The sequence below is a fragment of the Myotis davidii genome, unplaced genomic scaffold (assembly GCF_000327345.1).
Source record: "Myotis davidii unplaced genomic scaffold, ASM32734v1 scaffold168, whole genome shotgun sequence".
NCBI lineage: Eukaryota > Metazoa > Chordata > Mammalia > Chiroptera > Vespertilionidae > Myotis > Myotis davidii.
The window spans coordinates 5,156,509-5,170,805 of NW_006383016.1; the positions used below are offsets into that span (position 1 = coordinate 5,156,509).

At 40.8% G+C, this 14,297-nt stretch overlaps 1 protein-coding gene across 1 annotated transcript; it reads left to right on the forward strand.

The window, feature by feature from the left end:
* The first annotated feature begins 1,781 nt into the window (after positions 1-1,781).
* On the forward strand, positions 1,782-11,481 carry TOMM7 (translocase of outer mitochondrial membrane 7 homolog (yeast)). Its single transcript, XM_006779028.2, has 3 exons — positions 1,782-1,969; positions 6,141-6,189; positions 11,252-11,481. Exons 1-3 carry the CDS (start codon positions 1,867-1,869, stop codon positions 11,265-11,267), a joined length of 168 nt encoding a protein of 55 aa, XP_006779091.1. The 5' UTR covers positions 1,782-1,866; the 3' UTR covers positions 11,268-11,481.
* The last annotated feature ends 2,816 nt before the right edge of the window (positions 11,482-14,297 follow it).

The following is a 14,297-nucleotide window of genomic DNA, read 5'->3' on the forward strand; positions in this document are numbered from 1 at the left end:
AGAAATGCTCAATCGTTATTCACAGTGGCCAAGACATGGAGACAATCCAAGTGTCCTGTGATCAGAGGACTGGATAAAGAATTGTGGTACATATGCACAATGGAATACTACTCAGCCATAAGAAAGGATGAAATAGTGCCATTTGCAACAACATGGATGGACCTTGAGAACACTATGCTAAGCAAAATAAGTCAGTCAGAAAAAGCTAAGAACCATATGATTTCACTTTTATGTGGGATATAAAACGGAAACTCGTGAACACAAACAGCAGTGTGGTGGTTGCCAGAGGAAAGGGGGTGGGGGGATAAAGCGGTCCTAACATAAGGTGACAGGAGAAGATATGACTTGGGTGGTGGGTACACGGTGCAATATACAGATCTTGAAACATAGAAACCCACATGTTCATGTGGACCAGTATCACCCCAGTAAGTTGAATAATAATAATAATAAAAAGAAATGCTCTATCAAGCCAAGAAAAGACACGGAGAGAGATTAAATAGACATTACCAAGTGAAAGAAAGCCAATCCCCAAAGTTTACCTACTGTGTGATTCCAACTATATGACATTTTGGAAAAGGCAAGCTTTTAGTTTAATCATATGTGTTGCTCCAGGACAATGGAAAGAGTTCTTTTATCTCTTACAGCTTGAGGAAAATATTCTCAAGTTGGCCAATTCTACAGTGTAATAGATACAGTCACTGGGGATTTAATGCCTGTAGTCTATTTAGGAAGAATGTCACATAAATAAATATTGATAAATCGACCGGAGAGGCAGATAAATACCACATGATCCCACTCATTTGTGGAATATAAGGAACAACATAATCTGATGAACAAGGACTGATCCAGAGACGGAGAGGCATTGATTGGACTGTCGGGCTTTGGAGGGAGGGGAGGGGAGGGGAGGGTAAAGGGGAAAGAGCAACCAAAGGACTTACATGCAGGCATAGAGGCCTGACCAATGGACACGGACAACGGGGGGGAGGGGGGGGGAGGGTGATGCGGGGACAGGGACACACATGTAATATCTTAATCAATAAATAATATATTATAAAAAAAAAAGAAATTTACTCAATTCAATAATAAGCCATTTGATTATTTTGTCACGAGTGACATGCTAGTGAAAAAGTTATCGGTCATGACATTTCTTCCACAGCCTGTATATGGCTCGACAAGTTTCAGAACAACGTGTTCACTGAGAAGCATTGACGATGGTAGTCTGGGGTTGGATTCCGGCCAAGGGCATGTACCTTGGTTGAGGGCACATCCCCAGTGCGGGGTGTGCAGGAGGCAGCTGATCGATGTTTCTCTCTATCCCTCTCCCTTCCTCTCTGTAAAAAAAAAAAAAAAATCAATAAAATATATTAAAAAAAGGGAGGGGTGTGGGAAGGCATTTCTGGCAGAGGCAACAGCAAGAGGTAAGATAGAATATGGTGCCTTCAAGGAACAATGGATCTTTAATCTTTTATCCTAAAACCCAGTCCTTCTGAATATAATGCTTCTTCTATGTCAGGCAGGGAACACGTGGAGATGCACTTGAAAAGATGGAGAAGCCGGTGAACAGAGAGACGGCGTTCCGAACGGAAAGAACAGAGCCTCCAGAATCCGGCGAAACCAGGCGGTTCCTAAACCTGGAGGTGAACTTGAGCCTGGGACAAGCGCGGAGACTCGACTACGCATGCGCCTGTGATAGCGCCGCGGCGGGCGCGAGGCGGGTTCCGGGCGGTGAATTACGACCTCTGCTGGCGACGCTCACGACTCGTGCCGTAAAAGTCGCGTGTGGCGCCTGCGCACACCCCTGTCTTTCCTCGGAGGGAGGACTCCGCCGCGGCAGTGGTTGCTCGCAGCGCCGGCCGCGCCGTCACCATGGTGAAGCTGAGCAAAGAGGCCAAGCAGAGGCTGCAGCAGCTCTTCAAGGGCGGCCAGTTTGCCATCCGCTGGGGCTTTATCCCTCTCGTGATTTACCTGGGTCAGTGGGAGAAGAGCGCGTGAGGAGACAGGCGGGCGGGGAGTGCGGAGGCGGCGCCTCCATGTTTGGCTTCTGGGGCGGGAGAGAGCAATGTGGCCACGCTGTGTCACGTTTCAGGTCCTTTGAGGCCGTCGGGTCCAGTGGGGTCGGTCCAACTTGAGTGCGAGTTCCTGTTCGACCTTTGAGTATTTCTATGGCCTGTCACACGCCACGCAGTCCCTCCATTTCTGCTTTTACATCTGCGAAGCGGAGGTGACATGCTTTGCAGCTTGTTGGGAGAGTGAGACGGACTAAGGAACAGTATGTGAAAGCGACACATTGCACCCAGGCACCAGGTGGGTTTTCAGGGCGTTGGTCCTCACCTGTGCAGGTGGGCCTGGCGCGAGAGAGGCCTGTGACGCGGACACGCCACCGCCTGGAAGCACGACGATGACAGTAGTTGCTGGATGCCGGTGCTTCCTCCTCTGCACCGAGAAGGGCGGGGGTGACTTTATTCTGGGACCCACTGCGCGGGCGAGAAGCCGAGCCGCAGAGAAGTTGGTTCCTTGCCGGAAGGCCACACAGCTGTGAACTCAGGCAGGCCATCAGGACCCATACTCTTTTTTAAAAAAAATATATTTTATTGATTTTTTACGGAGAGGAAGAGAGAGAGAGGGAGTTAGAAACATCAACGAGAGAGCTGCCTCCTGCACGCCCCCTCCTGGGGATGTGCCCGCAACCAAGGTACATGCCCTTGACCGGAATGGAACCTGGGACCCTTCAGTCCGCAGGCTGATGCTCCATCCACTGAGCTAAACAGGTCAGGGCAAGGCCCATACTCTTAACCTTTATGCTGTCCTGCAAAGATTTGTACGTGCCCAGGCATTTATTTTTCATCCAGGGCTGCACATTGGGACTTTATCTTGTTTCTAACCTTGCGTCTTTTTTTTTTTCTTTTCTGTTTAATCTTATTGCCCGACGCAGGCAACATGATGGGAAGGAAACAGCCCCAGCGCTGTCAGTTTGAGCATCACGTTTGACATTTTCTAACACTCAGTTTCACACTTCAAAATCCTATGATTTTAGCTTCCTATTTGTTTTAGGTGTCTTGCCTAAGAAAGTACAAGATCCTTTGATTAAGCTGGATGTTCCCCATGAATTGCAAGCCAACTGATAGTCTGGGAATACTTAAGTATCCGGGGCTTAAAAAAGATCTTTTTCCTCCCTTATTTTGAATACTTTTTTTAAAGCATTACTTTCCATGATTTTAGTGACTTTTTTTAAGTATCAGGGATTAAATAATTGACAGGTTTTACTGTTACAGCCTATGCCAGTGATGGCAAACCTATGATACGTGTGTTAAAGATGACATGTGAACTCATTTTTTTGGTTGATTTTTCTTTGTTAAATGGCATTTAAATATATAAAATAAATATCAAAAATATAAGTCTTTGTTTTACTATGGTTGCAAATATCAAAAAATTTCTATATGTGACACGGCACCAGAGTTAAGTTAGGGTTTTTCAAAATGCTGACACGCCGAGCTCAAAAGGTTCGCCATCATTGGTCTATGCTGTTACCCCTCTTCCTGACTTTCAAATGGTGGAAGGGCCCAGTTTGGCTGGTGGGACAGTGGGACCAGCTCTCTTTTTAGCTAAGAAAGGTAGGGGGGGCTTTGATTCTTCCCCTTCATTGTGCCATTTTCTTTTTCCATTGTGTATGTGGGGGGTCCTGTTGTCGACTGCTCTTGGTCTCTGTCCTGTGGTTTCTTTGCTGCTTTATAAGTCTTTTCATCTACCTTTTTAAAAATATGTATATATTTTATTGAATTTATTTTTTATTTTTATTTTTTACAGAGAGGAAGGGAGAGAGAGAGTTAGAAACATCCATGAGAGAGAAACATTGATCAGCTGCCTCCTGCACACCCCCTACTGGGGATGTGCCCACAACCAAGGTACAAGGTACTTGACTGGAATTGAACCTGGGAACTTTATTTTTTTTTTTTTGACTGTTAATTTCTTTTCTTTCTTTTTTTTTTAAATATATTTTATTGAGTTTTTACAGAGAGGAAGGGAGAGAGATAGAGAGTTAGAACTCACCCCCCCCTGTTGTCTGTGTCCATTGTTTAGGCTTATATGCATGCATACAAGTCCTTTCGTTGATCTCTCCCCCTTACCACCACCCTCCCTACCTTCCCTCTGAGGTTTGACGTTCTGATCAATGATTCTCTGTCTCTGGATCTGTTTATGTTGTTCATTATTCCTCCTCTTTTTGAGATTCCTTTTCTACTTTCCAGAAAGCTGTGGCTGGTTGCTACAATCTGTGCATCAAGGGCTTTGGCCTGAAGAGTAGATAATGCTTTTCTTTTCCATCCTAGAATTTGTTTTCCTTTTTGTGTGCACTGGCTATCTTGTCTTTCCTAGGATTACCATTGTGGTATTTTCACCCTAGCATCCAACTCAGGTTGAGATTGACGTTTAGGCTATTTTTTTCAGTACTTCTTGTTAATGGCCTTTTTTCTTACATTATAATGTCTAACCTAGTTTCCAGGTTGTTTCTTTTACTTCTCCATCTCACCTCTCACTAAAACCTGCAATTGTAGATTGATTTTCTTGTGTAGTTTAGGTTAAAACATACCTTTTTTAGGACTTCAAGGAGTACAGTGGGATTATAGTGCTATAAAATAGGACATAATAGTCAGTTTGGACATTTACCAACAAAAAGATTTTAATGAGCCATCTGTTGGAATAGAGTTTTCCAGTTTCTTGAATTTCTACAATTCTTGTGAACAGAGGCTCTGACTACCTTTGCTCCATGTTATCTATTTAAGGATGCGTTTGTAGAATGAACAGCCTTGGACAATAGTATCTCCCGCTAGAACAAAGGGGAGATATGCTTACTGCCCATTATGAAAGACTCTGGTTCCCTAAATGCAGTGTTGTCTCCAATATGATGGTACTCTGACTATTGCGGTAGCTGGGAGTAATAAATGGTTCTTTGTTTCTGACTAGAAATATGGCGACAAGTTTGTTGTCTTGAAAAATGGGATAAAATTTCATATCCCTCATAGTTCTTGACACCAACTCTAATCTTAATAAATTATTTCAGCAAATTAATATATGTTGTCCAATTAATTAATAAACATATTTTTAAAATTTTTTATTAATCCTTGCCAGAGGATATTTTCCCATTGATTTTTAGAGAGAGAGAAGGAGAGAGAGAAACATTCATGTGTGAGAGGCACATTATTATCTGCACCCACCCTAAATGGGGGCCTGGGATCGACCTGTAATCCCTGACCAAGAATCAAACCTGAGACCCCTTGGTGAATAGGCTGACACTGTACCATTGAGCCACACTGGCCAGTGCTAATAAACATTTTAAATGGTAAAAGGTTTAATTAATCATACTTGTAATAAGAATGTTGACTTGATTAGGTTAAACAAAACTGAATGTTAAGGTTTATTTAATCATGCTTATAATAAGAATAGACTTTTAATTAGATTGTTAAATAATAACTTGAATATCCTATATAATAATCCTATATAATAAAAGGGTAATATGTAAATAGACCGAATAGCGGAACAACCAATCTCTGTGATGCCTACTGACTACCAGGGGGCACATGCTCAGGAGTTGCCCCCTAGTGGTCAGTGCACTCCCACAGGGGGAGTGCCCCTCAGCCAGAAGCCGGACTGACGGCTGGCGAGCTGGTGAGCGCAGCAGCGGTGGCGGGAGCCTTTCCCACCTCCACAGCTGCGCTAAGGATGTCCAACTGACATCTATAGGGAGCAGGCCTAAGCTGTCAGTCGGACATCCCCTGAGGGCGCCCGGACTGCCAAAGGGCACAGGCTGGGCTGAGGGCCCCCTCCCTCCCTGCCCAGTGCATGACTTTCATGCACTGGGCCTCTAGTGTTTTATAATGAAAAATAGTATATGCTAGGGTCTCCTGTGCTAAATTGTGTGTATAATAGGAAGAAAGTAGTTTGTCTTCCCTACTGATTGGTCCTGGACATAATAGATTAGAAACTGTTCTGTAGCATAGGTAAGTCAAGATAAAGCTGGTAGCTTGGGATATCATTCCAGCTACCCTAGTTACTGAAAAAGACAGTCTTGATTGTAAATTTTTTGTCTGCTGGGGTTTTAATTAGTATTCTTTTTTTTTTCTCTCCTCCCTTCCCCTCTCTCTCAGGATTTAAGAGGGGTGCAGATCCTGGAATGCCTGAACCAACTGTTTTGAGGTACTGTTCTTACAAATAAACATTTCAGGGCAGATGTTCATGTGTTAGTACTGAGTCATTGGGAAGCAGAAGAGTAGTAGTGGTAGGCATTGTAATGGAGCTTTACCAGTTGTTATAGTTTTGGGCTATTGGAATACTGCAGCATTTTGCAGACCAGTTTAGCCTGTTAGCAGGTAAGTACTTTCTCTCCCCTTCCTAATTTTTATTTACTGTATCATAACTGTAATGAAGCATATTTTTAATTTTTTAAAAATTTTATCTTTATTGAAAGTATTACAGATTTCCTCCTTTTTATCCCCCAGACTCCCTTCTCCCCACGTCCATTCCTTCACCCCACTGTTGTCTGTGTCCATGGGTTACGCATATAAGTTCTTTGGTTGATCTCTTTCCTTCCCTCTGAGAATCCTCGGTATGTTGCAGTGAAGCATATTTTTTTTTAAAAAAGCAATAATTTATCATCCTACCACTTTAAAAGGTAAACTGTTTCAAATTTCCCATATTTCCATCTTAACCTTATTCAGATAAATACAACTTTTTATATCATTCTAATAAGAGTACGTAGTATTTTATTGTCTTCACCTAAAATTAGAGTTGATATCTTATATATTTTCCAGGTTTTGATTACTTAGATATTTCAGTTTTTCAATATTTTACATAATATAATGAACATTTTTATGCACCTAGATTCTAGAGGTTTTGATTTAGTTCCTTATAATACACTAGAGGCCCGGTGCACAACAATTTGTGCACTGGGCGGGGGGGGGGAGAGGTGGTCCCTCAGCATGGCCTGTGCCCTCTTGCAGTCTGGGACCCCTCGGGGGATGTCTGGCTTGTTTCGCCCCAGCTTCCCTCTGCCCCCCGGCCCGGCTTGTTTCGTTTTGTTTCGTTCCCACCTCCCTCCGCCTCCCGCCTCCCTCCGCCCCCTGGCCTGGCTTATTTCGTTTTGTTTCGTTCCCGCCTCCCTCCGCCCCCCGGCCCGTCTTGTTTCACCCCCACCTCCCGCTGCCGCCCCGCTTGTTTTGCTCCTGCCTCTGCCGCCCAGCTTGTTTTTGGCTGCCTGGCTTGCTTCTCTCTCAGCTGGTATATGCAAATTAACTGCCATCTCTGTTGGCGGTTAATTAGCATATCACACTGATTAGCCAATGGGAGGTGTAGCGAAGGTACAGTCAATTACCATGTTTGGCTATTATTAGATAGGATTCTCATGGGATTAATAAGTCAACTATATGAGCACTTCCGGTTCTGAAAATGCATTGTCAAATTTCTCAGAAACAACCTTGCCAGTGCTTGATAAGCACTTGCAAAAGAGTAGACATATTCCTATACTGACACATGTATGTATATATGTATACTTAGGAAAACTATTCATATGTGTGTATGTACATACACATATGTAAAGGCATAATCTAGAGCAGCAGGTTTGTTCTTTAGGAGGGACTGATAGTTTTGGCACTCTAATGGCTAGGACCCCTGCACAGTTGCTGTGGGATTTCAACTTGACCTTCTGTTTTACAGACATTTCATGTGGATTGCCCTAACAGACTTTTTATCAGCCATTCTAGGTCTTCAGTTTCTTCAAACTCCTACTTGAAGCCATTTTTTCTAGGGGCAGAAAATACTAATGGCAATATTACTGTCACTTAATGTGTCACCCACTGTTTCAGGTGCTTTATATGCAATATTTCTAATTGTCCCTTCAGTTCTTCGGAGCAGGTCACAGTTGGTAGGTGGTGGAATATGAGTATATGTGTCTCCAAAGCCTACTCTCTTTCCACTGGGTCACGTGGCCTCCCTCAGATGATCTTACCTCTTACTGTAATTAGCACAGTGCCATCTGATAGGAATTTCCTCTACCCTCTCTGCCTTATCAGCCTCTTACCTAAGAGGAAAGGGTCATTTTTTTCCTGAGATGAGCACCCTATGTACCTTCAACTTGTCCATTTCTGCAGTTAATTCTCTTCTCCCTAATAAAGTGCTGTAATAAATGGTCTTCACTCACTGCTACCTTTCTTCACTTCCCTCCCTCCCTTTAACCTCCTACAGTTCACCTTTATGCTCTGGCTTGTTAAAACTGCTTTCAGAGATCACCACTAAGTTCCTTTTTCCTTAGCTTTTACTCTTTGAACTGCCATTTCCTTTTTTTTGTAAAATGGGGACTTGAGATAATGTGTCTGCTATTTACTAGCTGATTGACCTTAGACTAGTTGTTTCCTTAGAGAAATGTTACCTTAGGAGACGTTATCAGAGATGGGCGACTGGGTCAGACTGTGGGAACATTTTTCCAAGCACTGGAAGTTGCCAACAGGTATCTTTCCCCAAGAGGCTAGTAACCTTTCTAAAATGAAGTTTCCTCTTTTATAAGTTGGGCAAAATACTAGTTCATACGATTGCCATGAGGCTTGATTAAGAATACTGTATGTGAAGTATTAACAGTAGGCAAGTAATATGTGAGCAATAAACTATTAATAGTAATTTTTAATCATTTTTGTGTCATCTCCTTTACCCCATTTCTTTAAAAAATATATTTTTATTGATTTCAGAGAGGAAGGGAGAGAGAGAGAGAGAAACATCAATGATGAAGTGAACCATCGATCAGCTGCCTCCTACACGCCACACACTGGGGATTGAGCCCACAGCCCGGGCATGTGCCCCGACTGAGAATTGAACTGTAACTTCCTGCTTCATAGGTTGATGCTCAACCATTGAGCCATGCCGGCTGGGCCTTTACCTCATTTCTTTCTCCTATGGGAACAATGCTCTAGCGGCGAGATGGTGTTTGCCAATTCCAGAATGAACTGTGTATTTTCATGCCTTTGTCCATGTGCTTGTGCTCCCTCGGCCCGGAATGCTCCTTCCCCTCTGTTTCCTTTTGAAAATGTACTTCTAGAAAAGCCCAATCTCAAATGTCACCTCTTCCCTAAATCATTTTCTCCTTCTTCCAGCTGAAGCTAGTCTGTTTTTGTGTTCCCATAGTATTATTTTCTGCCATTCTCTGCTTATATTATGGTTGTTGTATATTTACATTATATTTTGTCCTGTAAGCACCTAAAGTAGCTGCCAACAGTGTTGCATCAGTCAGTCAGCTCACCCAGACGTCTTGGTGGGCTTTTTGCATCTTGTGGTACCATTTTCAGACTGGACCTGCATGCTGGACAGTAGCATTTTTGTGTGTGTCCCAAGTGATCTGGGATGCAGAGGTGGGGACAGAGTGTGCTGTTTGGTTGTACTTTTTGGTTTCATTTATCCCACCAAGAGTTGATCCTGGTTGCCAACTAGATGGAGCAACCGCCCCTTGCTTTTTCATTTCTTCACCTTAGTGTCTTCTCAGCACGCCTGCTGGCGCTGACTCCCTTTTCTGTCGTTATGGGCATCTCTGGTTTCCTTCCAGGAGTATCTGTGTTTAGGAAAGAATCGACTAAGCGTCTGAAGAGAATTATCCAGTTATAGCGTTTCATATACTGTGCTGTTTGCACTGGGGAGGCTGCCTTATTTGTACCCTGAAAGAAACAATGGTAGCTGCTAGGGTTTTACTAATGTAAAGTTTATTGTTCATTAACATAAAGTTCGTTGTTTATGTATGAATTTATTTATGTAATACTTATATAAATAGTATAGTTCATGATTTACTGGTCTGTTTTCTTTTTTTTTTTTGCTAATTAGTTGGGTTCCTTGAGATGAGGAAAATACTCATTTTCATGCACCTCACCCAGGATGGTGCATTGCATGTGGTCAACAAATGTTGCTTGATAACACATTTAAAATGCAGTTCTTTAATGAATAAGGCAATATTTTAGTAAAACATTGTTTAGGTAAAATATGTCAATACTAAGGTTCATTAAGAGAATCATTGTTCCCATTATCTGTATAAAGCCAAGGAAGGTTTTCTTTTCCTCTTTATTTTGGATGCTCTTTACCTTTGAGGAGATCTTACTAGATGAATAATTTATTTTCATATCTTAACTGTAGTTATAAGTACTTGGCTTTTAATGAGAGATTTTAATACACTTTTGAAAATTGGAAATAGAAGAGTGTTGGTTTTTTTCTTAGACAAAGGAAAAATACTTTTAAAAAATTTTACGGAATACTCAAATTGTCATTTTGTGGTGCAGTTTTATTGCCATACTATTAAGAATTACATCTTTAATCAATGAGATTTAGAAATAAAACACCTCTTATCTCTTTCCTGGATCCTGTTGCTTAGTCAGCAAATAATTCAGGAGGTTGGGCTAGTTCAGTGATGGTGAACCTTTTGAGCTTGGTGTGTCAGCATTTTGGAAAACCCTAACTTAACTCTGGTGCCGTGTCACATATAGAAATTTTTTGATATTTGCAACCATAGTAAACAAAGACTTATATTTTTGATATTTATTTTATATTAAATGCCATTTAACAAAGAAAAATCAACCAAAAAAATGAGTTCGCCTTTCAACTCTGACACATGTGTCATAGGTTTGCCATCACTGGGCTAGTTAGTGGGTGGAATGTTTGGGGTAAGTATTAGGTGAGGCAGAAATGAAGGCTGACTGCTTTTGGGATGTGTGTGGGCTAATGGTTAAGAGCACTTGGGTCACATCCCACTCTGTCACTAACAATATGTAACCATATCAAAGCCTCAGTTTCAGCTTCTTTAAAATAGGGATCATAACTAAGAGTTGTGAACTTTCTGTATATTGTCTGACCCATAGAAAGCATTCAATAAATGTGTTTTTTAATTTTACTGATGTTACATCTAGTAATGATACAGGTTTATTTTCTGGGCTCGTCAGTCCATGTTAATGAAAATCATTATCATATATCTTTTATTGACTTCAACTTATATTTCCCTTTTTGTTTATATAACAGGTAACTACTGTCAAAACTAACAAAATTGTACTTCTTTAAATATAGGTTTCTATGTTTGATTTTTCCTTTTGTTCGATGAGATTGATCTTTCTCTTCTAGTAACTGAATTTGGTAGATGAGTAAACACAGACTTGAATGTATAAAATCTAGTTCTTAAACTATGTTTAAGAAGTTTTTACTTTGGGGTTTAATTTCTTTCTCCTCTTCACAAACATTTTAGCTTACTTTGGGGATAAAGGACTGTTTGGTCATCTGGATTTGGAAGCAATCAATGGACTGTAACAACATGGAAGGTGTGCCCTCTGGCTGGCATAAGAGATGGGACGTCGTTCACACGTTCACCAATTGAATGGCACAGGGCTCTTTTCGGATGCATCTGTGGCAGAGTGGAGCCTCTACTGACTGATTTATGGGGGACTGGATCAAAATAAATATTTTTTAACAATGTTATGTGTTGAGTCCTTTTTGAATTGAACACAGTAGTACAGTTAAGTAAAAATTTAGCCTTTTAGTACTTTTTCAAAACAGGGAATCTGGCCTTAGCTGGTTTGGCTCAGTAGATAGAGCGTCGACCTGTGGAATGAGGGGTCCCAGGTTCGATTCCAGTCAAGGACACATACCCAGGTTTTGAGCTCGATCCCCAGTGTGTGGAATGCAGGAAGCAGCTGATCAATGATTCTCTGTCATCATTGATGTTTCTATCTCTCCCTCTCCCTTCCTCTCTGAAAATCAATGAAAAAAAACCAAAACTGTTCTGTTTAAGGAAAAAAAAAAAAGCAAAACAGGGAATCTGTATTTGTGCCTAGATGCTACCTTCAAAAGTTAGAGAGTTTCCAAGTTAATTTCTTAACACATGGATTCCAGTTTCCCTGTGTATTGAATTGATAACTTCCTTGGGATATTCTGAGGTAGTGAAAGTCGAAACAGCTCTTAGCTTGTGATAAATTGGCCCTTCCCTCCTGCACTGAATTGGAGTGCAGTTCTGATTGTAAGAAAGGGCTCTGTTGGTAATTGATGGGAATGGCTTTGGGAAGTGTATGTCTGATTTATTTGTGAATTAAATGTGAGTCTGAGATTTCCCTTGGTGGTGCTCGGAAATGAGCTGGCTGGGCAAGAGCCCATTGAGAGCTACACAGAATAGTAGCACTTTCTGTTTTCTGAGAAGAAAAAGCACTTACTGGGAACTAGTTTTCAGTTCTAGATCCTGGTTTCCTGGGGCTTGACCTGTATTATGCCTATTTATGCTTAGCTTTTTCCGTAATTCTATCAGAATAGATTTACTTAGTGTTGGGAGTTGTAATTAATATAGGAAAATAGGCCTGAAATAAGATAAGATGCTGTTTGGGAGGAGCTTGTTGGTTTGAATGGTTTTAAACATCCGGTGTGCAAGTTGAGAATAATCATGAAAGTAATTTCAGGTGACGACATGTCATTACCAGAAAGTTCTTTCTTGTTTCCAATGTAAAACCCTCTTAGCTATTAAACTTATTTCCTCAAGCTTTGTTACCTTTGCCATGGAGATGTAGGAGACTATTGTTGAGACTGTTGCTTATATAAGGAGAGTTTAAAAGTGGAATATTTGAGAAGCGCTAACTACAGGAAAACCATTTTTGGTAAGCACTTAATAGCTTCAACATCATGAATCTCAGCACGTATGATTTTGCTAAAAGAAAAAACCACCTCTTTGTTAAAAACAACAACAATTTTTAGTTTTTAATCTCATAGAATTGTTTAAAATTGTGGCCCTTTCTTCCCCCTCCCCTCACCATTCTTTTTTGTTTAGTGCTGTCAGTGAATTTTTTAGTTAGAATTTTGGTGTATATTTTCCCTTTCTTATTCAGGATTTCTAGAAAATGAAGTAGAGCTATTGCAGGTGTCCCTTTTGATAAAATTTTAACATGGATAGTAGACATAACTGGCTTTATATTTTAGGGGTTAACTTGTAGTTGTCTATAAAATCTGGTAGACTTTAAAGAAAGGAATCCAGAATTAAGTTGTAAGGGACCAGTCCCCATATCGCACATCTCAGGAAGCTAAGGAAGAGAGTTTAAAGCTCATGTTCAAGACACAGGAAATGGTTGAGACTAGAATACACTTTACTGTGTGTATATATCTTATATTTGTGAACTACATTTTACTGAATTTTAGTTTTTAGGGCAGTGCAATCCAACAAGCATTGGTCTCTGTTCTGTGCTGGACACTAGAGAGTCCTGAAAATTAAGATTATTCCTGCCCAGTTGGTGTAGCGTAACTACAGAAAGTGGGGGTGACATGAAATAACAAAAGGTTTTAGTAATTCTGAAAAACTCATATTAGTTTCTTGTGGGAATCATACTCTCTCTTGCCATTAATCCTTCCTATTATACTGCTCCTTCTCCCCACTCTCGTTTACCCAGCTTTCTCATCATAAAGGCGAGGATCTAGCTGATTTGTTTACTGCTATATCCCTATCACCTAAAATAGTGCATGGCGCATAGTGGGGTCTCAGTATTTGGTAGGCAAAGAAGTAGGCAAAGAATGTTAGATGCCTACCAAAAATCTATGTTGCCATCCAATCCTGAACATTGTTGTTTTATATATTTTGTCCAGTTTATGGCAGGAAGGCTAAGTCTAATACCAGCTATTCTGGCATGGCTGAAGCCATAAGTCCAAGACAGCTTATTTTTTAATTGGCACAGTTGTTAATGAGAAATGGAGTTGGTGTACATGCTTGGATTAATCTTACTTTCTTTTGATTTTTTTGTTTTGTTATACTTCCTTTCAAGTAAAAAGAGGCTCTAATGAATAGTGTTGATGTGGGTGGGTGGCTAGATTATTAGAACTTTCAAATGCTTTGAAGAGAACTCCCACAAGTTATTTTACATTGGAAGGGTCTCCATAAAACTATTTAATTTCTTTTAAAAGAGCAAGACTGCTCTCTGAAAGTCTATAGCTATAGGAAATTCAGCATACGTCAATCCTTTTTTAAAAACTCAGTTGGAAGAAAGTATATTACTATGGTTTTGCTTCTGTTTAGATGCCTAGGATATGTATAGATATGTAAATGCTGGCAAATGAAATTGGTCCAATCAAATTAAAAAAGCGTTTTTAAGTACAACAAATTAGGACACATGGGGGCAAGTCTAAAAGTTTTTTTAATGTTACACACTTAGAATACTTGAGCTTTGAATGTATAAAGAATGTTAAATCTAGCAATTGACATCTTTGCAGGTGACTGTAAGTCACAGAGCTTAGAATTCTCTGAATACAGATTTATTTCAGATTGC